The sequence below is a fragment of the Anguilla anguilla genome, chromosome 1 (genome assembly GCF_013347855.1).
Source record: "Anguilla anguilla isolate fAngAng1 chromosome 1, fAngAng1.pri, whole genome shotgun sequence".
NCBI lineage: Eukaryota > Metazoa > Chordata > Actinopteri > Anguilliformes > Anguillidae > Anguilla > Anguilla anguilla.
Genome location: NC_049201.1, coordinates 45,801,709 through 45,829,474, shown reverse-complemented (window position 1 = coordinate 45,829,474; position 27,766 = coordinate 45,801,709). Strand labels below are relative to the sequence as shown.

Genomic DNA, 27,766 nt, shown 5'->3' with positions numbered 1-27,766 from the left:
AGAGGCTTCCGTGTGAGATGGTTCCAGCATGAATGAGGACTGAGACAAACGGGGTAGTGTCTGCTGCAGCTGATAGCACTTTCCACATTGTTCATCAATGCACTTTCAAGTACTATTAAATAAGCGTTATGTTAGCATTGTCCAGTTACTCTTCAGTGTCTGTCATCGTACCATCTCTCCTGGGAATCCTGGCTCTCCGATGGCACCTTCAGTTCCTTTGGCACCCTATGAGAGACAAAAATATTTCCTGAACATAGGTTTCTGTTAACAAAATTGCTATGCTTGACCACAAAGCTGCAGTCTGTCTTACCTTTCGACTCCTCTGTCCTTTAGGACCTGGTCTCCCTGTGGTTTGTACAGGACATTGGACCTTGGCCCTGGGGGAAACCAAACAAATGCGTCATGCACATGAGACATGCACCAGACTGTAAGATTTACTAAAGAGCTCAAATTTGTTTTCAGGAAGAAAGTTGGGTCACTATGTCTTGGAGGACATGGCATTGTTCTTGATCTTACAATGAAATTGTACTCACCACAAATTTGCCTTCCTTAACCTGGAAGAAGAAAGAGATGCATATTATATATATCGCAAGCCACATGGCCAATAATAAGAAAGCTAATGCTGATCAGAGGAGAGATACATCTCTCAAGACAGTTAGTGATCTGGAGGTACCTGGTGAGTAGTTAGGGGACATTTATTCAGCAGTAAGGGCAGTAAGTGTAGACCCCCAATCATAGTTAGCTAACGACACAGCCCAAGCTCGATCTGCAATGGCTTAGAAATAAGGCTCAGTCCGGAGTCACAGTAAATAGCTTTACTCACTCAACCACTCAGGAGATAAACTATGATGTTCAGAACTTATTGAACAAATATTAAAATTGGTTGCACAGTTTCAGTGGGATGCAATTTCAGATGACCCTACTTTAACAATGCTAAACAGTATTCTTTATGATCTGTGATAGAGCGCACCCCTTAACCTTCCAATGGGAACAGCCCTGTGGTTGGACTTGCCATGGTGTCAGTTATCATTTGGACAGCTGCATCCTGGCTGGGTCTCGGAAACGCTAGGTAGTCCTTCCGGTAGAGCTGCACGGGGGAGCTGGCAATCTGCCTCAGCTCACTCTCCGCGGTGTTCTGGCCCGTAGCCACCACAAAGATATTCATGCCTGCGGCCTCAGCAGCCTGCTGGACTCCACCACACGGGCTGCCAGTCACGTGCCCATCAGTCAGAACCACGGCGAACTGCAGCTTCCCTGGAGAAACATGGCTCATCTGCTCCGTCATGTTCTGCAGTCAATGAAGGTTCCACGGCCAATGTACCTGATAGCTTTGGCCCTGGCCAGAAAGACAGAGGCCTCGCTGGTGACCCGGCTGAAGATCTCCATGCGGTCAGAAAAGTGCAGCCCACCGTAGGCCCACTGAACCTTGCTGGACCTCAAAGTGGTACCCTCCAGCTTCTCCACAAATATCTTGAGGAATCTTTTCAGCTCCTCCACCGGGCTCCCCCATGGGTACTCCCTCAGTGCCACACTCTCCGATGTGTTGATGGCAAAGTACACATTGATGGGGCAGTCTCGGTCATCTGGGTGGCACAAAGAAGAGTCAAAATTGGGCATCCATTAGACCGGAGGTCACCAACTCAGATCCTAATGATTGATAGGGTCTCCTGGACCAAGGGATTTGCTTGCTGATTGTTGGGTTTTGTTTTCACCTTAAACCATTTCACCCATGAAGCGAGGATTATATCAACTTTATTTAGTCAATTAAATGCTGAGAAAACCAGCAGATCATGCTGTCCTCCAGGACCAGGGGTGGGGGGACCCCTGAATTACATAAAAAGACATTTCAATCTTCATTAGTGTGTGGGTACAAGTGAAACCCCACATGTTTGGTATAGTAATTGTAAGGTTTAAATATATTTCAAACTGCACATGATCTATTACGAGGTAAATTAAGATACAAACTGAAATAGAGATCATAGAATGAATCGCATACACTGTTAAACAATTTTTTAAATTCTTACACAACATCATAACTTTGATCTAAACCACAGAATTCAATAAAGAAATGTATGCTTGCTAAAATGTCTTTATAGAAGTATACAGTTACACGATTTCATCAAGGTCACAGTTTATTCATTCTCTATTTTGGTGATTAAAATAGTGTTGATCATAGATCTGTCCATGATCAAATGACAAACGTAATCTCTTCATCTCTGACTAAGTGATAATAAAACTAGGTGAGGGGCAGAAGCGGTCACTGCCATGTTAAAGCCACATTCAATAAATGGCATTACCTACAATTAATATTTGTATAACCATCTCTTCGTTGTCCAATATGCATTTTCTGGTGACATCGTTTACATCCCTGAATTCAGACTAGCCCTCACCCTTGCTGTTTGCAGGCTGAATGACGAGGTTTTCATACTCAGGGTCCTGGGCAGAGACCCGAAGAGCCCACAGCAGGAGGACGGTTTTCAGAAGGACATCCATTAGGAAACACAGGGCCAGAGGTCGCAGAAGCAGTAACACACACTGTGTCGCAAGCTACGAAGAGAGGAAGACTCCAGCCCCCTGGAGCCCCCACCAAAGTCGGACATTAATTAAACAACCATCAGGCGTATTAAAATAAATTTATATTACATTACGAGACACTTCAGCTGTTTTTTTTCTGAACAAACACTCAGTGTAAGTCCAGTGCAAAATATCTCATTGATTCACTTTGATAAGCTTTGTTTGTATTGCACAAAGTTTAACAAAATTAGAAACAGTCATATAATGAGCTCGTAAAGTCTTACCTACTGCAGGAGAGCTTCAGATCTGCAGTCCTTGGTTAACTCTGATCCCTTGTTTCTTCCTGGGTAGGTAAGATCCCTTTAGACTACCTGTTAAGACTTGCCAGGCATCACAGTGCATCTGGAATTCTCGTGGGTAGATTTATGGAGAAAACACTGAGCCAACAACACCGATGTGTATCAGTGCTCACTTGTCTAGCATGACATTCTTTCAGTGTTTCAGAACGGTTCTTTTTGTCATGAGTACTCAAAGTGAATGCTAAAGTACATTGACTACCAAGAGCAGATACTAAGGAATTCAAAACAACAGCATGTTTAATCTTGTGGCTACTGGGTGTAACCAGTTTAATTAAAACTTTTTGATTAAATTAAAACACAATTGATTAGAAGGCCTATCCATGGTGGGATGAGTCTTTCTAAATCACATACTGTACATGCATTTTGGATGGTCCCATTTTTTTCACTTTTGGGAAGTAACACTATGGATGTAGATATTTTTTCAGTGAAAAACAAAAAATTACATCAAACACAATTCCTTTTATTCCTTTGTTGAATTGATGATATATTGTGTTTCACTATCTTAATATAAAAGTCACACAATAAAGGTGACTCCTTGGCTAGGAGGGTTTTTGGTTAGAATTAGGGTTAGAGTTTGGAAAACAGTGCTTTAGGGATGGGGAGATTTGGGTTATGTTTAAGGGCTGTAAAGGATTAGTGGAAGGATCAGTCATTTATTTGAGAATTTTATTATTATTATTATTATTTTCTTCAATTTTCAGACCTGATATTTTACTTAGTAAAATGTCCAGTGTTAATTCAACTCTAACACAGTTTATATTCAGTCTTGCGAAAATATTTATTTAAAAAATACACATTAGGCCTACATATTTTCACAATCTGCTATGAAACGTAACGTCCGTTAATCGAGTTTCGAATTTCTATTTCGCCTTCAAAAGTCTGAAATTCCCCATGGAATTCCTCCACTTTAATGGAATGATATTCAATGTTCTGCCCTCAGCATGCGCAGTACAGGCTTACATCCGGGGCTTCTCAATCTTCACAAGAAGGCGTGCCTTCCTGTCTAGTTAAATATGTTTGTCTATGGCTGCAACATTAGTAGTAACTTTACTGCAACCTTTCTTACAAGTTGCTTGACCATTCCGTTTACAACGAGCCTCAGCCGAAAGCAACTCTTACGCTGTTTTTTCGATCTGTAACACGTTATATCACTTGAAAGATAATACGGTAGGCTTCTGCGTTTTCGATAGAAACGTTAAGCGAAATGTGCGATGTCGGGTCCATTAAAGCTTGTGAAGCCTTGGTTGTATAACGTCAAATATGACATTTCAAAAAGGGAGTCATAGTTGCGATTGAATCACAAACGTGAGCGAGAACTTGACTGTCTTATTGAGCACCTGGGTTATATTTGTATAAAAATCACATTAGAAATTATCTGCCGAGTGTCGACCAGGACTGGACACTAGAAGCTGCATGTGAGTCGCTGCAAGCTGAATACAAAGACTGGGCCTTGGGGTAATGGTTAGCTAGATTGGTGAACGCTTAGCCTGATATAGACTAACCCCGATCTGCTTGCAAACCTGTATTTCCTGTGTAAACCGTTGCAAAATAATTAACATTTTCTAAGATTACAGAGGACGCCAATGTAACCGAGTTAGCTGTAGGTATCTGTCTACTATAGGCCACCGTACCAGTTTCCTGTTAGAGGAGTGGCATAGTTAGCTATCCCACCGTTAATGATTACTTATTAGAAGTTGTAATGATAGGTGTTTATAACAGACGTTATGCGCTAGCTGACTGGTCACAGAATATTCCCTTAATTTTTGTGACATTATGGGTGGTCTTGTGTAAACCATTCAGTGTGATTGTATAAGGTTGAAAATGCTGCTTTAATTCGGGACATAAATGCACTCAAAAATATTCTTGCTCTAGGGCTTCTCTCTATGAACAACTTGAATGACCCCCCAGGATGGAACTTCGGACCAGACCGGCGAGGAGACGGGGACAGCAACAAGTGGAATTATGCTCTTCTTGTGCCCGTGCTTGGCCTGGCAGCCTTTCGTAAGCATTACATCGCCATGAGGACTTTCACAACAGTGTCCAAAACTATAAATGTAACGTATGCAATCCCGTATTGCAGGGGGAAGCCTGAGAGCTCTTTTAGGCCAGCGGTGTGAAATTCCACGGTGTCTGTGGGTATATTTGATTTCCGGTCATTCAGTGACCGATTTAGGCCTTGGAAACAAGGCGTTTGGCTTTTTAGCCAACCGTTGATTTAAATGTGTCACTTAAGTGTGGAAATGCACCAAAAACTAGCTGACACTTCTCCAGGACTGGTGTCTGACTCTCTTCTTCTAGTCATACATGTGGCCTGTCTGCTGAACTTGTGCTGTTTTCTGCAGACTGGATCTGGACCAGAGAGTCAAAGAGGGAGATTGGGGAGGTGAAAGCTGGGTACGCCCGAGATCTGACGGCCGTGTCCAACAGGCTGGAGCGGAAGTACAGGCAGGCCATGACGGAGAGCCGTCGGGCAGCGGCCCGCGTGGAGCTGGATCTGGAGAAGGAGCGGCAGCGCGCGCAGGGCTACAGGCAGGCGGTCCACTCCCAGGGCCAGCAGCTCCTGGAGGAGCGCAAGCGGCTACAGGAGGAGCGCCAGGCGCTGGAGGAGGAGAAGCAGCGGGTGGCGCAGCGCGGCGCGGCAGCCGTCCTCCTCGAGGACGCGCTGGGACGGGAGAGCGAGCGGCAGGCTAGCGCCGCGGCGGTGCTGAGCGAGTTTGAGGCCGGGCTGGTGGAGCGGCAGAGCGCTTTCTGCAACGCCTTCCTCCCCCGGAAGTGGCGGCTGGAGATGGAGAGGGACCTGCTGAACCGGGCCGCCGCGGAGCCGCTGGCCGCGGAGCTGAACATGGAGAGCGATCTGGAGGACATCTTCAGAAATGACCGCCACTGCGATGTCCTGACCGGGGACAAGCGGAAGAACGGCAGCCTGATGTGGTTGTACCTCAGGTTCTGGAAGCTGCAGGTTACTTTGCAGAAACACAAGAGGGCACAGGAATCTCTACTGGGTGTGAAGCCAAACCAAAAGTGACCTCACCAGGATAACTATGAGAACCTGAAGCTGCTCTGTGGAGAAAGTATTGATATTGCTGACACGAACAGGGCTTTTAGTGTGCATTAAAAACATTGGGCATGATAGTACTATCTGCTAGCATATGCTATTTTTGCAGTGCTGGCAAAATGTGAGTCAACTTTTACAAGTCAGAAAATGTTCTGATCACTTTTGGGTAGAATCACTAGGTTTGACTGTACGGGTAATGTTTTTAACAGTCATTGCAGTGAGCACATGCAAGTAATTCAGTTTTAGAATGTCTGGTGTGCTGAAAGAGTAATTTAATTGAAAAGCTGTGGTTTGATGTTGTTCCTTTACAGTTTTTTGAATCTATGCATTAGCCCTGAACTGGGTTACAAAATCACTTTGCTTGTGTTCTTAGTTGTTGAACAGGAAAACAAGTGTTTTATATGTATAACTAAGGCTGGGTGTTTATAATGGAAAATATTGGTGAAAGTCACAGAGCGGTCACAGCAAAGTTGTTGAAACTGAGCTTCCTCAAGCTACTAAAATAATGAAATAGGGTACCGTGTGTGCGTTTTTTATTTGGGTACATGTTATACATTGTGAGGTCTGAGCCTTTGATTGAGAGCGACGTTACCGTAATAGAGGAAGGTGCATTCACTGTTGACTGGGGCCATGAAACATCTGATTGCAACAACTGACGAGTTGTTAATAACTGATCCCAATGCCTTCCAGAATCTGTCTACATTATCATGCTTTATTTTTCACAGCATTTGGCAAAATGCATAGACCTATTCAAATCACTCTGTAGGCTACTTTAAGGTTGACAGTTACCAACCAAGACTGATGGAAAATCACAGAACGCACTAAATATGGGGGAAATCCTGAAATGGAAAAAAAAATGGAACAGCCAAAAAAATGGCAAAAATCATAGATTCCATGAAAACACCCAGCCATGATACGTATAACTAATGTAGTATGAGTAAGGAACATGCACTGTTTGAACTTGGGATTCTAGTGCCACAGGGGTTCTTTTACCACAGCAGAAACGCACTCTATAAAGTTATTACCTTTGACAAACAGAGAAGGCAGGGCTTTTGTTTTGCCACATTCCACCTGTTTGATAGCAGGATCTCTCCAAAAGTTATACATAATTTTGGATGAAACTGTGGAAAGCTTGCTCACGGGGCTAGGAAGAACTGATTTACTGTTTACACGGATTGCCCAAAAGGGGGTGTGTCAGTGTGTCAGACTTCTCACCAAAGGCATATCTGAATGGATTCACATAACACCATGAAACTTTGTGCCTATCAGCAGGGGTGTGTGGAAGAGTTCATGTCCAGCCACTGTACAACTGCTGTGCTGATTGGCCATGTGGTACCGCAGTAACCCACTAAAATGCGTGGGTAGGATTTAAACATGCATATCAATGCCCTATTTGTGATGTAGGCATGAAAATGTATATCCTCTTGTGAACGGTATGGAAGGAATTGACTTTTGGTGAATATCCGACATTTGGAACTGGCATATCTTGACAATTGCATAGTGTTGGCAGAGGTATGTACTCTACTGAGTGCCGTCTTCCAGTTGCCAGTGTAATGTTTGAATTGTTTATGACACTAAAAGAAGCAAAAGATACATACATTTACCATGTTTTTCTGATCTTTCAACTTGACAGTTCAATCAGACTTTTGCAAATGAGAACTATGCAATCAATGATCAACTGCTCTTTGAACAATTAGCTATATATTGGATCTCTCCTGTTAGTGTAAGAACACAAATGTGTTTTTTTGCTGTTTTTGGTGCTTCGATTCATGATCTATTTTAGAACAATAAAATATTGTGTGTAGATCTGATGGTACATTCAGTTCAGATAATTCTTTTTACACACTTCAGCACTGACTATGTGAAAGGTATATTTGAAAAAGAGGAGGAACGTGAATTTTAGGTTTGTTGTCTGTTACCATAGTCTTGAAATATGAGAACTACGGTCTTTCTGGAACTGAAACCATTAACATTATATTGAGCTTACACACATGATTTTGCTGTTAGAAACCTTCATGATGTTTGATGTAAAAAAAAACTACTGATAGAACAGTGGCTGATTTAATGTAACTACAATGTTACATCTTAAGAAGGGAAATCAAAAATGCGAATGTTAATATAAAACTTGATGCTATCAGTGCTGTTAAAATAAAATGTGTTTATACAAAGATGTTATACCAGTTTTAATATCAAGTAAGAATGGATTGTACTGTAGGTTGTTAACATCAAAGTGGGTGCTTTAATGATGTAGCCTACGTAATGAAGCAAGTGCCTGTGTTTTAATGTCTTTCAGCAGTGGTTGACATATAGTTACTCCTCGTAATAGTGAACTTCCTGTATATAGTGTGGTCAAAGTGCTTCAGAGCAATAAAAAGTAATTGTCATCGTTATCTGAACAGCACATCGGAACATCATAAAATGGGTGCCATTCCTCTATCCTGGCTATCATTACAGCTCTTCTGTTTCATGGTTTCTATTTCTCTCTCTTGTTTGTACGGTATTGGAGTAGCTATGCTTCCAACAGAACTTCGTACCTTGAAGCACTGGGAACAATTGTTTATTCTTGCGCAGTCACCAGGACTGATGTTTCCCAACTGTATTTTTCCTGGTAGTGAATTGGGCTAGCCTCCAGAGGCGACTGTCTCGTGAAAAGGTCCATAATATCAGACAACTGGGCAAGAAGCTGATGAATGACTGTAATGCTGTAAATAAATGGAGGAAGAGCCAGAGAAAGACACATATATTTGTTTTAATTATTATTAAGCACATTATTTATACCAATATTCTGCGGGTCTGACATTCCACTAAACAAGTCCTGTAGTTGTGGAACAGATAAATTAGTTTTCTCATTTTTCTTTATTGTGCACTTGAAAAGTGCAAAGAACTTTGACATCTTGATTTTTTATTAATAGCTTTGAGGAGGGATTTGTGAAGGTAGCAGTGGTTTGGGAGCTCTACAGTGACTTGTCCTCCTTAGCTTACCAGGATCTTTATGATTTCTGAGCTCACCAGTGCTGCCTTTCTTCTTGATGATGTTCCAAACAGTTTTGGTAGGCCTATGGGTTGCGCTATGTCTGACTTTTTTTTAGTTTTTTTATTCTCAGCCTCATAATCAATTCCTTGACTTTCATTGGCAACTCTGGTCTTCATGTTGACAAACGCCAATAATAGACTCCAAAGGCAGTCAAAAGGTTAATATCAGAACTAGATGCTGTAAGCTGTCTTAAACCTGCACTGAAGAAGCAATTGAACAATAATCAGAAACACCTCTGTAGCCATTTGTCCCAAACATTATGATGCCCTGAAATGGGGGGACTATTTATAAAAAATGCTTCTACACGGTGAAACCAAAATGTATAATACCCTTAAATAAAAGAAAGAAATATATACGTCTTATATACATTATAGAGCTCACTGTATATCTTGAAACTGCTGTAGGCTGATATCAGCACCAACTGGTAGGCCTATAATGGGCTACATCTATTGTACCACAGTTTATATCATTTAACCACTCTGTCATCCATTCACCTCTGGAAAATTCCAATTACATTCTGTTGTATAATTATATTATTGCAGGTCCGTGATTGGTTATGAATGTATTCCAGTTTACGTCACATTACTGGGTCTTCACTGGCATCTCTGTGGACTATGAGAGGATTCACATGGTGGTGAGATGAGATTTGATACTCTATGGGCTATACAGGCGGGTTGTGTGACTTTTGGCATGTGTTTGGTGATTTTGGAGATTTCAGTCTTTTGCAGACACATGCCATTCGACAGCGCTTGTTTGTACTCCATGATAGATCTGAGCTCTGTGGGGCTGAATGCTCGGTTTGACTCCTTGCGTGACGGTGGTTTGCCTGGTGTGAAGATTGGCACAGGGAGAACATTCTTACAGCGCAGCTGGTGCTCGGCCATCTTCTGCCCCTGTCTACCCAGCCGGATCGTTTGGTTGGGGTGTCTCTGTACCAGGAAATTTGCCTCTTGTTTCTGCTCGTAGGTCTCCTTACGTGAAGAATCCTCCTCTAACAATGCTGTCCTGTGAAAAGTAAAATATCATTCACAAAAATCATGCCTCATCAAATATTCAAATGCTAGTCTAGCAATGAAGTCAGTCAAAGTTTAATTTCCCTCAAAAGTGTATACTGTACACTAGAAGTAAATATGTGAAACATATTTTACATATAACCATAATATAAGTAACAAAACATCAGCCAATCCATCAAATGCATATTATTTTGAATAGAATCAATGTATGTTCAAAATAAGTATGAATGCACAAACTCAGAAACACAATTTTGTTTACATAATTACATAAATGGCAAATTCCTACAATAACAGGAAAGATTCACTTTCAAATCTAATCTTAAATACATGTTTCATACAATAGCAAATTTAAGATATAGCCTACTTCATTGTGAGTATGATATACAAAGTCACAACTGCTTTGAGACCAAATAAAGTTTAGCGCAGAAGCTTGTTATGCTGCCACATACTTCTGTTCTGGTCTTGTCTCCATTACCAGGTCCAGCCAAGTACAATGGTAGTGCTCCCTCTTTTCCTCATTGCCCTCTTCCACATCACAGTGAGCATTCACCAGATAAGAGCTGACCTTTCTGCTTAGGCAATGCATCACGAAACGAGTAGAGACACCCAGCTGGCTTGGGTTGTGCTTTTGCTCTGAGCTCGCAGTGAAAAACAGTCACACCCATACGACCCTCCTGTTCCTCTTAAATAATGGCACGTCCCTATTTTTGTTCCACTGCATCATGGCAAATATGTTCATTGGATTCGCGAGCTCAGGATTAGCTTTCAACAGCCATGGAGAGACGAAATGATGAACTGCACATTTGTGTAATGATATAAATTACAGTTCCACTGAGGAGTTGAGGACGCGCGTCTCTTCTTTCAGACCTGGCACACAGCTGCAGTTAATGAGTGCTGGGGAAGAGCAGTCTGCTTTAAATTCCTTATAAACGACATTTAAATGAAGTGTCTAGAATGTTTCATTTTAATAAATTACTCATATTTGGTTTTTATAACATTAGATTTCATTCATAGCTGGTCCTTTTGATCAAATGAGCTGCATATTTTTGAGCAATGTCAAAAACTACTGTTGTTCAAGTTCAAATCCAACATACTGTATCTCCAAAACAATTACAAAATCCACAAATGGGAATTCAAAATCTGCATATCACAATTACTGCATCACTTCCGTCCTGTTGTTTTTTTGTGATTGTCTCATTTGATGTAGAAAACAAATAGCAGCCAATGATATTTCATAACATAGCCTTAACATAAACACAGCTAGTAAATAATTTTGCCCTGTACACTGCGTGTTATTCACACAATTTCCACCTATTGCTTTTCTCAGAAACACATACGTGTATAGGGCAAAGCTATGATTTCTCAGACACTGATATGTAGAAGTGATTGTTTAAGTGTCTACGCTGTCAGCATGTGGACGGGGAGATTAAAATTCCCTACCTTGAAGATCGTTGTGATGGCCTCTCTCGCACAGGATGCAATGCCATTACTGTCAGGCCGATCCATACTGTGGAGGACCCAGGGACACCTGCCAAAGAGCTTTCTGTCCTTGTTTCGAACAGGTGTTAAAGAGGCAATATGACCACACTTGTGGAGCAGGAACAAGATGTGCTCATGTCAAGTTCACCAGGGGATTACTCTCCTCCAGCTCATCATGGTAGCGCTATTGTTATTGGACAGAATATGAAAAATAATACTGGCTTTGGGTGTGCCCCATCTGCAGATGGGGTGACCTCTGAATATTGTTCCTCCTGATTTGTTGGAAGATTGGTGATATGGTGATATTTCACTTTTGCATGTCATGGTGAAGCTGTAATGCAAGCTTAATTTGGGCTGTCGGTTATGCAGCAGCCTCATGTGTAACACAAGATCATGAAGAAACCATTAATCATGCTTTCTGAGGACCTGATCACCTGTTTCAGATTAAATTACAATTTCATTATGTGTCTTTGGAAGACACACACACATACACATACAGCAGAACCTCTGAGATACACTGGAAGTGGAAGCTGTCTGAAATGTTCACAACTTTGAAAATGACATCAAAATACATAAGTTCTAAGAATCATTATTGTTGCCCAATTTTGAAATCGTTCACTCTCATTGTTTAGCCGTCAACCTTAAGTTTAAATGAATTAGTAATTAAAACTTTAATTGACATTTTTATATTTTAATGATAATAAAGCTGTTATAACCATGCATAATTTGTATGCTACTTCCAGTCAATCTGTAACTCTCGGTTTGTATGTTCTACTGTGTGCATATAAAAAACAGACACGTCCTTTTATAATGGAGTAATAAATCCTGAATTAGTAATGATGTAATCATCCTGCCCTTACCACATATTGGCAAGCAGACTCAGTACTGGTCACTGCATCATAATGATGTAAAGGTCTTCTTTAAGACTATAGAATGTTGATGGGTGTCAGAGGAATTCTTTTGCATCATTCAGCACGAGTTACAGAGTCGGGTTGCACTATTGGGGGCCAAATCAGCGGCGTAAATGAAATGGATACCCAGGCAACTGCAATGCACTTCTTACAACTGATTTTTCCTTGCAAGAGGACACCTTAATTGGTCATATGTTGCTTGTGATCGCACTGGTTACGCACACTGGAGGGTGCAGTGGAGGAGCCTGCATCAAAATGAAACTCGACCTGCGGTTCTCCATATACTGTATCAGTCCTCCCCAAGGAGACAGAACGTATTTAAATTAAGAATTTACCAATGGCAAAAAAAGAAAAAATTTGAAACGTGTTGCAGAAAAAATATCTACAGATGCAGAAATAAACCATTCGCACATGTCCTTTCTGAAGCCTGCATTACTGCTTAACTGATGTAGTCTTTCTTATCCAAGGCACACACCAAAGGTGAGCCAGCCAACATCCACCATTCTGCTGGTTTCATTGCCAGTGTTTTACTGCAGTGAGGCTGAAATTGAGTACGATGGGATTTCGCATGGAGGAGACTCTCAGTTCTGTCCAGAGGAAAAGGCTGTCCTAGAGGTTTATTTATTTTTTTTCCGGTGAAGGGTTGTGAGTATATTCAAAGGAGAGTAATTAATAGACATTCAAACATCTTTTATTATTTAGCATGGTGAAAGGAATCCATTTGACTACAGTCATATTGTACCGGAGAAAATGTATAGTGTCAAGGTTGGAGACCAATGTAGCAATGTAAGAGAATGCAAATATATTGCACTGTTCATTTTCACTTATTTTCAAGAAATATAATATATGTATAAATATGTATAAATACTAGATTATATTTTTCAGGATACTGGTAATGGTTATGTGTACAAAAGTATGACCTTACTAAATCAACAAGAAGGTCGTATCGGATCTTCTCTTTGACCAGGGAAAGGATCTGCTGCAGTTGTGTGGCTGTGTATCATAACTGAGTATGCTATCTCTGGAATAGGGATTAAGCCCCAGTTAAGCACAAATAAATGTCCCAGTTGATAAACTGGGCAAAGCAGAAAGCATTTTGAGGCAGGATGTAGTGGGATCTTTACATTCAGACAGGTAAAATGAGATCACGATCACCACGCTGTCGGGCTTGCTTCAGTTTTCTCTGGGGGGGAGGTCTGACTTTCTTCTGCAACAGCTGGACAAAATTAATGGTGGCTTTTTTCCCCAACCAGTATCTCTTTTTTGCTTTCCATTTTATCTCTATATATTTCCATCCACTCTCAACATGAAGCCGTGTGAACTGATTTGTCTGCATAACTCAAGATAATAGGTCCCAAATGGGCATGTGCAATTACTCAAGCCACCACCAGAGGCAGACAGAGAGATATAATTGAATGGAAAGAACAAATCAACCTCCTCAATGCCTGTGCCAACTGCATGTTTTGAATTATGGCCCTCCTCATCCACGCTACTAGGTATTTCAATCAATGCATGACGTTGTCCATTCGGTATCTCTGTAATTGATTCTTTATTTACATTTTCCACTTTTTGTTACAACAGGTTAAAACGTGTACTGTGCATTTAGGTACAAAACTGTCCAGCATACAAGTACAGCAACTCAAACCCAGGGTGTCCATAGATGGCAGTTTAATAGTTTAGATTTATAGTGTTGCAGTCTTGATAAACACAAAAAAACCCCCAAAAACATAATCAATAGTAAAGGGGGGAATCGCATACAGCTGAGATTTGGACTGTACACATTTCCCCAATTGATGACTTTAAGGCACCATCTAAAGTGCTGATTGCCAACCCTCAGACCACAAAGTACTTTCTTGTTGATAGCATAGCATGTGATAGCAGAGCCGTGACCAAGGGCTTGGAGGGCTTAATGGGTAACTTTCGAATGCAGTCCAGGCGGTCGGCACTTTTGTCTCTACTTTCTAAGTACAGGAGGTTCCAGTGCTATATTACAGCTTATGAATATTCACAAAGACATGTGCTCACCAATAGATCACCCATTAGCAGTACTGTCCTTGGCCATATCCCTTCAGGAATGTATGGAATATTTTTGCCTTTAGTGGTAGAGAGACAGAACCATCTAGTTGCTATAAATACTCTGTGGTACAGGTGTTGCATTTTTAGGAAGAACTGAGTTAAAGCCAGCTTTGGTAGAGTGGAATTTATTTATGCAACGCAAGCTACAATTAAACAGTTGAAAGTGCATTTGTTTGGGATAAATGCACTTTCAACTGTTCTCTGCTTTCATTGGTTTCCACATGTTTTCATCAAGTAATCTTATCACTTAACAATTTAGAGCACTGTTTAACAGATGCTGTGCTGCGACTTTTTATTATTACACATTATAGCTGTGCTTAATTTGATTTACAAACCCATGCTTATGATCAATAACATTTTGATTAATAAGGAACTTACTTGTGCCTGTGTGTGCAGTTAAACCCACTGAATATTAGCGATATTATTGCTTTGGACACCAACAATCACTTCTTTAGACTGTGCTATGGCTCTGCCAATTGCTGACATACCGTGTTTTTTGTAAGGTGGCTTGCTTGCAACTTACCACATGCATACAAAACTACATGTTACAATATTAATTAAAACAATAGAAACAACTGAATTAACATATTTGCTTTGGTGCTTTATAACCATATAAACCAAATACATGTCTGAGGCAGCATACATTTTATTTGAAATTTTAGGCTGCCTTTTAAACATCTGGCCAGGGACAGCAGATGAAAACTAGCCTTTCAGGCTAGCTCTGGCCCATTTACAGTTTGACTGTTTGATTGGTGTGCATTGTCCCTGAAAAAATAAACCAATAAAATAAAAAAAATAATCTAAAACAAAGCCTAACAAAAAGGAGTACAAAAGGAAAGGAAAACAAACACTGTCTGTCCTCTACAACACAACAAAAATGGCTGAAGGAAGAAAACCAACACTGAGGTTGAAACACAGACTGAAGCAATAGGCCACAGCATGAGTCAGAAATCTGGCAAGAAAATCAAGGTCCCCGTATGAGTGAGGAAGCAGTTGTGTCTGCATTCAACCTGTTCGTTGGGTGCAACTTGATCTGGCTGTTGGCATACAGCTTGAACTGTCATCATGTGTGAATGTCATTTGATATAACTTAGGTTGAATTCCCATTCAAAGCTCTTGAGGCCTGTCTGCTTTCAGACTGGCAACTATATTTCATTAGGCTAAGCATCTCATCTGTCAAACTACTATCATCTAATAAATGCTTGAACTGAAATTTGATGTGTTCTCTAAATAGTCTAATTCCCACCGATCTCAGAAACTGCTGGATTAAGCTCATACAGTAGGCCTACTTTCTTTAGAATTTTTTTCAACTGAAGAAAATTGTTTCTCTTTGAATTTCTCTGAACAGGGAGTTTTGTGGAGACTTCTGGAATGCTGAGATATGTTTACCAATCTGGGACAGAGGTCAGAAGTGTTTTCTTCTTTATAATGTCCCCTCAGGAATGTTCTAAGCTGGCAGAGTGTCAGATCAGTCTCCATTTCAAGCACAGTCCTTATGCTGAGACCATCTCGTTATTGCTTAGGTTGTGTTGGTTTCTTTACGACTCTTACTAAGCCCCTAATCAGTTTGATGCATACAACAGCTTGTCCCTATGTCCCTGCTCCTCAATATGGCCACGCATTTTACAATCATGCCCAAAAATCTTTCCTTCCTTCACTCTGGCTGTAAATGCTGGCTTTGGCTCCAGTTTTTCTTTTCTTCTTCTGGATGTTTCATTTTCATTTTCTTCCCTGTTCCCTATTGTTTAAGAAAGCTCTTTAGTTGCCCGCTGCTGTCTTTTTGGCTCTCTCAGGTGAGTCTGTTTCCCCTTGGACTCCTCTATACTCTCCCTTAAGGTCTTCTGGTACTTCTTTCAGTTACACAGTGTCTGCCAAATGTCTGCCAAAAATACTGTCCAGCTATTTCCTCATTTTCAAAAGTCTCATCAAGTCTTGCACTTCCTCCACATTCATGGTGTATGCCCAACACCAGGCTTCCCATACAACAGCTTGTCTCAATGTCTAGTTCATGCTGAGTGAAGCTCAGTGACTCCTGCAATCACTTTGGGACTGGGCAAACTTTTTTGCACCGCTGGAAAAAGGGAATGAGTGTCCAGTTTTGTGCAAACAATTTTATTTAATCAAACCGCATGATGCAGAGTTGTTTCACTTCTCTTTGCTTGTAACAACTGTTCTTTCAGTGTGGTATCCTTTATGCAAAAAAAGGTAAAATAATCTTATCAGTCACCCAATATACTGTTTAACCAACATCACACACCATGCTTTACACACTTTTTATATTAAACATTATACTTATATGACTGTGTTTTTTTTTTCAACATCCATTGCCACTTAAAATGAAAAACACAGTATGCTGTGACAGTGCATTACAACATATGGTAAACAAAAATTGAATGCCTCTGGATTATTAAACATTATATTTTGAAGCACAAATATGTTTGAAAAAATGTTTATTTCAGATTTTCAATTTCAGAATTTTGTTTTATTCTGTGTGGTTTTTGCCAGTTTAAACCTCCAAAATTAAAGATAAATCAAAGGAATTCCAATATCAGCTCTCAGTGATTCCCCCAACTTGTGATAAAACTGAAAAGAACTACACATCTTTAGAGGCAGGTCATACTTTTAATTCCATGGATGCTAATAAAAAAGTTCTTTAAAAGTAACTCAAAATAGACCTGGAGTCAAAATACTGTTTTTTTAAAAATACTTGATAAACATCAGCCGCAACATAGATTTTTTTTAATTATTGATTATTATTATTATTATTATTATCATTATTATTATTATTTCACTTAGTTTTTCATCAGACATTGACGAAATCCACACAGTAAAATGGCCAGTGCTAATTCAACTCTTAACATATAACATTTGGTCCCACATTCCAGAGTGGGAACAAATGTTATTTGTTAAGAGTTGTATTAACACTGTTTGAGTTGAATTACCAATGGACATTTTACTGTGTACTGAATATGTAATGGTAATGGAAATCATTTCACAATTCAGTGGTACATGCCACAGCTATGACAAAATTATGCCTATTAGCCTATCCCCTGGTTTTAACTTGGCTGCTGTAGAATGAATCCAGTTTAAAACTAAGGATGGGTAAATCTAAACGGATTGTTTGGAATCTCTTTTCAAGATGCCTCTCATGTCACTTCACTCGGGTTTCATACGAAAATCAGTGACTGCTGACTGCCCCCAGTCGGAACATCGGGTAAGGTGTGCTTTTGCTAACAACTGCAAGCTGCTTTCAGAATGTATTTCAATTCGTACAACACGTTCAACGCAGTCCAGTGGTTTAAATGTTGAGACCAAAACATGGATTTTAATTTAAACTAAAACAATAGCACTTAAGTCTACAACACAGACAAGTAAGTGGTTATTTTATTATGCACTCATAGTGTTTCACAAAATGAGGATACGGATAATAACCCAGAATGAAGTAAATATAATTACTTTGGATTCGATATTAAAGGGACGTCAATCATCAAAATAATCATTGCAAATTCTCTGAGCTTGTGTTCCCCATTTTGGTAGATTAATAGGCCTATATTCATTTGACCTTTGTTTAATAAGGTGGATGACTCGATTCTCATTTTCAGTAATGACTCATCAAAGATTTCGGGAAATGCAAGGGTTTGCAATAGAACAATGTTCTATTACTCAGAGGAAAAATACAATATAACAACAGTATGGGATGAGAAAACTGTAGAATTAAAGAAAGCGGGAGACAGAAAGACGCAAAATCTTCATAAACCAACAGGTTCTCAATATGAAGTGAATTATAACAAGCAAAGAAAAAAATGTCAGTAAACTACAAGCACAATAGATTTTGTTACTTATTCTGAACGGGAAAACTTAGCCAAGACTCAACGTTGATTAGGCATCAAAATTAATTGATGACGAACTAATGTCGAAAATGCATGAATTCAACTTTGATGTATATGTGCAAACGTTATGTTGACATAAGGTACAAAACCGTGGAAGTGTGTGCATAAACAACGGGTTAAAATGATCGGCTCAGCTGTAGTGGCTAGGCTACTGTAAGAGGAAGTAGGAAGTGGCCTTTGTGCAGTTTCGGTAGCAATGCTCCGAGGCTCCTGCGTAATTATGACAACGTCTATTTAACATGAGGGAGGGACCGTTTGCTCTTCTCTTCGGTTGCCTACCTAGGTTGTGCTGTCACCAAATATACGGAGGTGGGCTGAGGTGGGTTGCAGATGATTTGGTGTGTTTACAACAGTTAGCCGTGTCAGCGTAACGGCACTGCGACGGGACGGGACGGGAGACGAGACAGTAGTGTATTTACTGCTCCTCTCCATACAGGTAATACTGACCACAAGATAAGGTTTTTAAATATATATATATTAATACGACTCTGTGATTTTGCTGATTCTAGCCTGCGTGTGCTCGTGAATTTGAAGCCATAAAGAAGTGGAAACTATAAACAGTCCATTGTTTTATTACACCAGATAAAAAAGTCAACGTAAACATAACTAGTTGCCTATTTTATTTATTCTTGCCATTTAAGAGATGGGTGGGTGGGGACAAGGATGTTAAAAATACTATTTAAAAGAACAAACGACTGCCAGCACTCATTAAACCTGCACAGGACCTTGTAGTCGGCGCTGAGCTTTTTTTACTGTCCATAACAAAAATATTTTGGTGCAAAATTTGGACTTGATATAGCCTAATTATTTATTTCCCTGAAGGTTTTGCCCCCTGATTTCTGGACGACCTGCTATGTTATAGCTATGTGCAGCACTGGAATAAATATATACCTTGTCTCACACTGTTGCCTTTAATTTAAATCTGTTGAATAAGAATATTTAAAATGGGATATACAGTATGTTTTTAAATTACTTTTGCTTGTGAAATTTTAGTTACTTTTTCAAGCAAATTGCATGGCTTTTATATGGCTTCCTCGTAGTAACATGATTACAATGCCTGGCAACTTGTGTGAGTTCATTTTCATCTTTTGTTTTTGTAGCAGACCTGGGCTGAAATTGAATTGAAACCTTATCTCACATAAACTCTGTGCAAATGAAAAGCTGGCACCATGCAGAGGTTCTTGCTGCGCTTATCAGTTCCTTCACAGAGATAATTGGGACCTTGATTTCAGATGGGGCCAGGTTTTGGCACTGCTCCAAGCTTCTGTCCTTATGAACATAACATTATTCCTTTTTAGCACTGAGGACAATTAGTGACTGTATTGAAAACGAGCACCCTTCAGGCCTAGACAGGCCTAGACGGTTTTTATGCACATCAATTCATGTAAAAAAATGAGATGGTTCTGTTGTGTAGGACTGCAGTATATTATTGGTCAGCTAAATAAGCAAGCAACTTTCCATTGGGGAATTTTTAATTGCCACTGAATTGGCCACACAAGGATTGCGCCAGAGCAGACTTCTTGGCTTGTATACGCTAAACAGAATGCAGCCATGGTCTGCGCCCTTCATTTCCATACAATGCTGAGCTACACTCCACCATCCCTCCCAAGAGGATCGTGACAGTGCGAAAATAAGCACACACGTTCGGGCGTGATTGCCCTTGTTTTGGCGCATGTCGTAAATTAATGGCAGACAAACAGGGCCCTGCGAATGTAGAGCACCGCGGTAGCGTCAATTTTTCCACAGCATTGATTCGCCTCGGTGACATGAGCGGCACGAACATGTGCGGCTAACGTGCTGTTGACACTATGAGGCCGAGTGTGGCTCTGGATGCGCTTTAACTTTCACAGTTTCTCGTGACCCAGAATTGCACCTGCGGCCCTCTTAATCTAATCCATCTTAATCTGAGATTATAGTTTTATTCCGCGTGCTTGGTGGGATTGGATCGCGGGGAAATTGGCTGTGGACTCTATCCCTTAAATCAGTGGTGTCAAACTCATGCCATGGAGGGCCGTGTGTATGCAGGTTTTCATTCCAGCCTCAGATCTTGATTATATAATTAGTTAGATTATTTGCTGAATTAGGGATGCAGGTTTGTGCACAATGGTGACCCGATGTCTATGGTGACCCGCATTGTCTAAATAAAAATTTTCTTATATTCTGTGCTTCAATGCAGTTAAACGCATATGGCTGAATGAGTAATTGGACTCAATTAAGGCAACATTAATTGGTTGGAATGAAAACCTGCATACACACGGACCTCCATGGCACGAGTTTGACACCACTGCCTTAAATGCAACATCATGTCCCCTCCCTTGCCGTATCATCCCATCTATAGGGCTTAACAACAGTTTGTTTGTGGGAGACCTCATCCTGATCTTGTTGGTTTGTGCAGATTTGCCATGCTGAAGTAGGCATCGTCGAAACTCTGTGTGCTTTGTGGACTATTGTTGAGACGACAAGATTTATTGTGTGAGTGCTGGCCATTTTGTTTCAGTTTTTGAAACTCAATGTTTTGGGTAACCTTGGGCTTCAAGTATAGCCATAGAAACAAAACTTTATGTTGGGGGTTGGGGACATGTTATTTCAATTACTACGTGCACCGACACAACTTCAGATGAACAAAACCTTGCACGTCTTTCATATGTGAAGGAGTGAGAAAGTCAAGCGAAATTATCAGGACCGTGGCACGTTCCCACTCATTTGTTTCTACCTTGTTCCCAAGGCAATAGATAGTGTGGCCTGTCTGAGAATACTCTTGATGTGAAACTTGCGCGTAGGACCAACGCGTTGTTCTGGCAGCACCCAACTACAAAGTAATGTGACCTTTCTGTTTAAAGGAGAAGCTTTTGAGTCGCTTGCAGAAGGCCACATATGCATTCCTCTTTACATTCACAGCTTCTCAGGAGCAAATGCTAATGCAGTTAAACAGGTAACTGTAACTGGGATTGGTCTCCAAATTTTGGGTGAACCTGGAAAAACAATGCTTTGCAAAAAATAATCAGTCAGGTTGACTGTAAACCGACCCAACCCCAATTTTTTACATATTCTTTTTGACAATTGTTCAAGTAATTAATTCAGTTAGGTTCTGAGAAGAATTGTTTTTTGGAAGGAAACCCTAAATATTTTAAGGCCCTTCAATGAAGAATAATATAAAGCAACACTCCTGGTAGTTGTTTTTTGAAGCACATGCGCCCTTAAACAATAGCTGTTAAAATAGTTCAACATTGGTGCTGTAAGTGGAAAGGTAAATTGCTTTTATAAAGTAGGCTAACTGTGGCTTAGGAAAATCCTCCTAAACCAAAATGAATATATTTGCTCTTCATTAATGCCTGAATAATAAAGCATAAATACCTTTTTTGCTTTTTTTACATGGTTTTTTCACTTACAGTATGAAATCCACTTCTTACGCTGGAGGCTTTAGTGCTTTAAAACACTTAATGGGCATTTCATGGAAAACAATCTGTGAAATAATGACAGGGCAAATGGTTGGAGTTAATGTAAAAATAGAAGCTGCCCAGTTTTCCACTTGTCTCTGCCTTAACTGATGTCGGGTGTGTTTAATCCCCTGTAATGTTCTTGTTTTAAGCACGTACAAATGATTAAGAGGAACACTCCTTGGTCACTGTGGCCAAACAGGCTGGGGCTCTGAGTGTTTGTTAGCTTTTTCACCCTGCAGAATGATGGTCGATAGAACTGTGCTGTATCCAGAGCGCTAAAGGAGAACGCAAGCTCGAGCTGTCGCCATGACGAGCAGCATTCCAACGCCGGCTGACACGGTGACCCAGGGATCCGTGGCTTTTTGCACGCTGTGCCTTAGCAGCTATCCTCTGGCCGCAACAAGCAAACTGCATGCGTGCGACTGTGTCTTCTGCACTTCGGTGAGCTCCAACCCTCTGCCTAACCCTTTTGCCCTGATTTTTTCACCAGGACCACTTGATTTTGAGTTTTATGTTCACTTAATATCTGTAATAATTTTGATTGGGGTTGTTCCAAAGATTATGGTGACTTGGTGAAAAGGAGTAGGTGAGATTCAGTACAGCTGCTCTACCAGCCGTAGACATGTCAGTGAGGTACCTTCAGCATTTGCTGCATAATAGAATAAAATGAAGCATTATCCTGGCACAGTTGCTCTCCTCACCTGAAACTGTCAGTTATTGTTTCATCTGAGGTACAGTGAAGTAATTACTGAACTCATGTAACTAATCAAAACAGGGAAATCTCTAGAACAAGGCATAATTCTGCGGGGAAAGTAACTTCTGTGGAAAAATCTAAACCCATCCTGGGCTTGCTCTACTGAAAGGAGACAGGCCATAGCCATCTCATCCATGTACTATAGGTTCTTTGCATGGTTTTTGAACAGGAATGACCATTGTTTTTTTTGGCTTTGTTTTTGGAGTCAACCAAGGGATCGCATAGTGTTGTGAGAGTCAGTCTTTCAGTCTTAGAGGTGCAGTTATTTGCGTGGCATTCTCTGTTATGAAAGGTTGTATTTATTTGACATGACTGAAATGGATGTACTTTGTTTATTTTTTCATTTTCAGGGGTACTTATTTATTTATGTATTTATTTCTCTTGTTTGACTCGTTCTTGGATGGGGTCTCTGTTGTTCACTTTTCATGACTGTTTCTGTAATGCAGACTGAAGGTACACAAGTTGATTGATGGTCAATGGTTGGCCTTCCCTCCCTCTATCCAGTGTTTGCAGCAGTATGTGCAGCTGGCAGTTCGAGAGGGCGGGGGTGCCCCTATCACCTGTCCCGCCATGCCATGCCTGAAGAACGGAATTCTGCTGGACTCAGAGGTAGGTTCAATGTCGACGCTGGTCGAAAAAAAACGGATGGATGTTTTTTGTTTATCGCACAATTCTAGAGACTGTAGTCTAGATAAAAATCCCAGGACGGCAGCTGTTTCTGAGATGCTTGAACCACCACGTTTGGCACCAACAATCATACCACAGTCGCGTAGATCACGCATCTTCTACATTCTAGTGTTTGGTCAAACAAAAAACTAAAACTCTTTACCCTGTCTGCATGCTTCATGTATTGAGTTGCAGCCACGTGATTCGCTGTTTGGAGTATATTTAAATGAATGAGTAGGTGTACCTAATACAGAGGCCGGTGAGTGGTCGTCATCATTTTCGAAGAAGAGTTTCAGCACTTATTAACAATGACGTAGGGGAAATACTAGTAACAGTTTTTTGAGGAAGTTTCCCTCCCAGCTCTTTGTGTAACAATGACTGGTAAAATTAGTGGTTCATCATTTTTGGGAATACACGTTTAGGAGTGTTTGCTTGTGAAATTACATGATGGTCAGGTGCAAGCATCTATTTCATGAAAAGAAAGATATTTTTTGCATGTATCATCTTGAGATCCCCTTCAACCCCTCTCATGGCAGACAGTTTGGAAGGCACTGCTTTACACTGAGTCATCTGGGCGTGGTCCACAAACTCTTGTGGTTTTCCCTTGTCATTGCAGATCACAGACTTTGCTCCAGATCAAGTTCAGCTCTACCAACGGCTGAGGTTCGAACACGGTGAGCTGTGCTGACATGCCAGGCCATGGCTCTGCAGTAGGACAGTTATACCAGGACATACATTCTATAGGCCCACCACATACTAGCATCGAAAGTTCTGTCTCCCTACTGTGCAAATGGAAACATTCCAAATTTGCTGCATCTTTTGGTAATTCAGAAGTAATTACCATTGACAGTGCTGTGGCAAATTAAATTACTTTATGTAATGTTTTAACAAAACACCTGCTATCAACTGGAATATCCAGTAGTTGAGAAGCAGAAGGGACTGAAGCAATGCGGAAGCTGAATATCTAGTTTGTCTAAAGAATTTTTTGTCAGGGTCCTGGGCCACATGGAGTTTCAGTATCTCCCACACAGCTGATTTACAGTAGACTGACATGTCCAGCCAAATACTTTCCTACAAACTTTTGTGGGATTCCAATGCACATTTTATGACCCACTGTTGCTGTTACCATACACCTAGCAACCTGTTTCTGTGAGCTGCAATTGGCACACCTATATGTTATCAATAACAGTGATAAAAACATACAGCTTTATAAATGAATGGCTCTGTGGTGAACGACCGCGAGTCGTCCTTGTCCTTCATGGGTGTCTCCCTATTTCAGAATTTCTTCTGCCAACATGTACATAATTGTGTTGTCTGCCATTTTTATGATACATAGAATGGAGGCTGAGGAATCCATAGGCATACACTTACATAATATTAACTTAGTACAGTTTAATACTAGTAATACTAACTTCCTGAACTATGTGTACACTGTGCCAGCTGAATATAAGCAGTGTAGCTGTATGTTCCCTCTGTAATCTGATGCTCTCCTAGGAGTGCACCATGACCCCAGTAAGACCTGGTGCCCGGTGTTGGAGTGCCAGTCAGTGTGCACCATCAAACCCAGCCCGGAGGGCCGGCCCATGTCCGTGCCATGCCCCACCTGCTGCACCGTCTTCTGCTCTCAGTGCAGGGGACCCTGGCAAGATGGGCACACCTGCCCAGAGCGCCAGCTGCTGACATCAGTGACGAACCCGGAGGGCAGGTACGTTGGGAGGAACAACAGAGCACGCTGTTTGCTTACCAGAAGTGCACTCTTTTTTTTACCACCCTGGTTTAAATTTCTCTTAGTTACTACTCCTGACCAGAAGATTATTGCCAGGAGTGGTAACTGATCCAGAAAATATGCAATTATGAGAGAAATACAATTTGTTCATACGACTAACTACTACTATTACCATTGACCTGGGTCGAATGCATATATTAAATTGATTAATATTTTTAGATGACGTTCAAATTTGTCTTCAAGATCCCTGAGAATTTTCAATCAAACATTATACTTGGAAAACATATAATACTGGAAAGGAAAATTGTGTTCTGAACATTGGTGAAGATAAGTTAATCTATAGAGTAATGTACAGGACTTTTGTTAGTGTATAATGGATTAAAGTATTTCAAATACAGTAATTGACCTAGGTCATGGTTACCGCTGTTCTTCTTGTCATGTAGCTACTGCAGTTGCCACTTTAATTGGTACTGTGCACAGTGAAATCTTGAAGGCCTCATAATGCCATGAATCAAGGCCCAAGCCCTGACAGCCTGTCCTGTCTGCAGCGTCCTCCTCAGCAGCGACCCTGACGCGCCCGTCAAACAGTGCCCCATGTGTCGGGTCTACATTGAGCGGAACCAGGGCTGTGCCCAGATGCTGTGCAAGAGCTGCAAGCACACTTTCTGCTGGTACTGCCTCCAGAACCTGGATGTAAGTGTTTATCAACCCTAATCCTAACCCTTCTGCTGGTACTGCCTCCAGAACCTGGATGTAAGTGTTTATCAACCCTAATCCTAATCCTAACCCTTCTGCTGGTACTGCCTCCAGAACCTGGATGTAAGTGTTTATGAACCCTAATCCTAAACCTTCTGCTGGTACTGCCTCCAGAACCTGGATGCAAGTGTTTATGAACCCTAATCCTAATCCTAACCCTTCTGCTGGTACTGCCTTCAGAACCTGGATGTAAGTCTTGCAGTGCATCTCATGTATTAGTTACATTACATTTCTTTTCTGACTGATGTGGGAAGTTCATTCCCCCACCGGGGGGTCAGGACAGACAGCAGGCATGAGCTGGAAGTGCATGCAGAGGGGAAGGAGCCAGGGGGTGCTGAGGTTGTAGAACAGAGGGATCTAGCTGGTCTGTAAGTTTGATGATCTTGTGAAGGTTGGCTAGAGCAGTCCCCTTAGCATCCTGGTAGTCTATAAACAAGGTTTTGAATTTGATGCCAGCTGCAAAAGGTAGCCAGTGGAAGGAAGAGAGAAGGTGTCAAATATCCTGTTATACTGCTTTTTGTGAATTGGTTCATCTGTTTACATGCAATTTGCTGGGCTTAAAAAATATGGGATATGTGTGTTCTACATGGCTTCTTTGAAGGGGCTAAAATGAGGGGTTGTCTTCAATTTTTGAGAATCATAGCGTGCTCTTTTCAGTCAGACTTTCCACTCCTGCATAGTTACTGTTATGTGTAAATTGCTGCATTGTACTACGTACTTCCCCGCATGATTCAGTGTTATTCCTTTGGATGTGGTTCATGTTTGTCTTAAAGGGTGACATATTCTTGCGACACTATGACAAGGGGCCGTGCAGGAACAAGCTTGGGCACTCCCGCGCATCTGTCATGTGGAACAGAACACAGGTGGGCAGTGCTGTGAAGTTCTCTCTCTCTCTGTCTCCCCCCACACACACATGCACACACACTCTTCCTCTCTGTCTGTCTTTCTGACAATAGAAAAGCTATCTTATTGGTCCTCTGTAAGGGATGCTTGCAGCATGTTGGATTCTATCCCTTCACCTTGTAGCAGTTTTCCTGCTCATGTGTTTGAATGTATGATCTTGGAGTGCAGCGGCATGACTGTGTGTTCTCACTGTGCCGCCCACCCCCCTCTCCCCCCGGCAGGTAGTGGGCATCCTGGTGGGCGTCAGTGTCATCGTGCTGGTGACCTCCCCTCTGCTCCTCCTGGCCTCACCCTGCATCATGTGCTGCGTTTGCAAGCCCTGCCAAGGAAGCAAGAAGAAGAAGAAAAAGAATGAGCTCAGTCAACCTGATTCCACTGTATAGAAGTGTACACATCCACCACCCTGCACTCTCACACCTGGTCCTCCTCCAAGCCCATGCGCTAATTTTCTACAATTTATAAACCAGCTTTGCTGGGTGCAGAAGTGCCTTCTACATAGTGCCTGTATATGATGGTCCAGATTTACTTTGCCTTCCATTCTATTATGCAAAAAAAAACCCGAATAGCAGCACAAGAACAAGTAAATGAAGTACTACAAAAATGACCAACATTATTTCATGTTGTGAAAGTGGGTACTGTGTTATTAACTGGATTGGATTCCGGGATATAGATCATTAGGGCCATCAGCAGTCTTGCATTAAAATCATTCCTGCCTCAACTTTTCATGATTACAGTTGGTTTTCAATACCAAAGGCTAATGGTGAACATATGTGTGTGTGTGTGTATGTGTGTCTCTGTGTGTATGCGTGGTGTCTTATATTGTTCATAGTATTCTATTGTATGCCTGCATAATATATTTTGTAACTTCCTTATGAATTAAATAAATGCCAAGTATTGACACAATTGTGATGAAATTGGTTAATGGGTTGGGTTTGGAGGCCAAGAAGTGGTAGGTCTGAAATGTTGCAGTACTTTCTTGTGACAGCTGGTGTTTGCAGACTTAGAACTTAGATCTCTGTGCATGTGTGTTCATGCGTTCACTAGAAAGACTGGATTATATACAGGTAGAGGACATGGTTTTCATGTTACAGGAAGTTTATGGTTTTGTTGCCGGCGATTATGAAAAAAAGACTGTATTTGACAACTGATCTTCGTATTGACTGGATTTTCTAGTGCAAAACAGCGTAAAT

The 27,766-nt window shown here is 41.1% G+C and overlaps 3 protein-coding genes and 1 pseudogene across 7 annotated transcripts; 2 read left to right on the top strand and 2 right to left on the bottom strand.

Annotated features, from left to right (window-relative positions):
* Positions 1-152: 152 nt before the first annotated feature.
* LOC118228072 lies at positions 153-2,613 on the bottom strand (annotated as a pseudogene).
* Positions 2,614-3,846: 1,233 nt separating this feature from the next.
* Positions 3,847-8,376, top strand: ccdc127a (coiled-coil domain containing 127a). Of its 2 annotated transcripts, none has more exons than XM_035391764.1 (3): positions 3,847-4,040; positions 4,746-4,874; positions 5,216-8,376. In XM_035391764.1, the coding sequence occupies exons 2-3, from the start codon at positions 4,757-4,759 to the stop codon at positions 5,896-5,898; spliced, it is 801 nt and encodes a 266-aa protein (XP_035247655.1). In that variant the 5' UTR covers positions 3,847-4,040; positions 4,746-4,756; the 3' UTR covers positions 5,899-8,376. The 2 variants fall into 2 exon arrangements, with proteins under 2 accessions (XP_035247655.1, XP_035247665.1); XM_035391774.1 differs by lacking the exon at positions 3,847-4,040 and adding an exon at positions 4,047-4,288.
* Positions 8,377-9,555: 1,179 nt separating this feature from the next.
* On the bottom strand, positions 9,556-10,769 carry zmp:0000000930 (telethonin). The gene is made up of 2 exons (XM_035419222.1): positions 10,425-10,769; positions 9,556-9,967 (listed from the first exon to the last, which is right to left on the bottom strand). The coding sequence occupies exons 1-2, from the start codon at positions 10,559-10,561 to the stop codon at positions 9,556-9,558; spliced, it is 549 nt and encodes a 182-aa protein (XP_035275113.1). The 5' UTR covers positions 10,562-10,769.
* Positions 10,770-18,334: 7,565 nt separating this feature from the next.
* On the top strand, positions 18,335-27,474 carry rnf144b (ring finger protein 144B). Of its 4 annotated transcripts, none has more exons than XM_035390607.1 (8): positions 18,335-18,767; positions 22,015-22,212; positions 23,030-23,134; positions 23,808-23,865; positions 24,686-24,896; positions 25,466-25,610; positions 26,447-26,536; positions 26,798-27,474. In XM_035390607.1, exons 2-8 carry the CDS (start codon positions 22,078-22,080, stop codon positions 26,957-26,959), a joined length of 906 nt encoding a protein of 301 aa, XP_035246498.1. In that variant the 5' UTR covers positions 18,335-18,767; positions 22,015-22,077; the 3' UTR covers positions 26,960-27,474. The 4 variants fall into 4 exon arrangements, with proteins under 4 accessions (XP_035246498.1, XP_035246492.1, XP_035246484.1 ...); XM_035390601.1 differs by having other exon boundaries at positions 18,336-18,767; positions 22,011-22,212; XM_035390593.1 differs by having other exon boundaries at positions 18,336-18,767; positions 21,995-22,212.
* Positions 27,475-27,766: the final 292 nt, after the last annotated feature.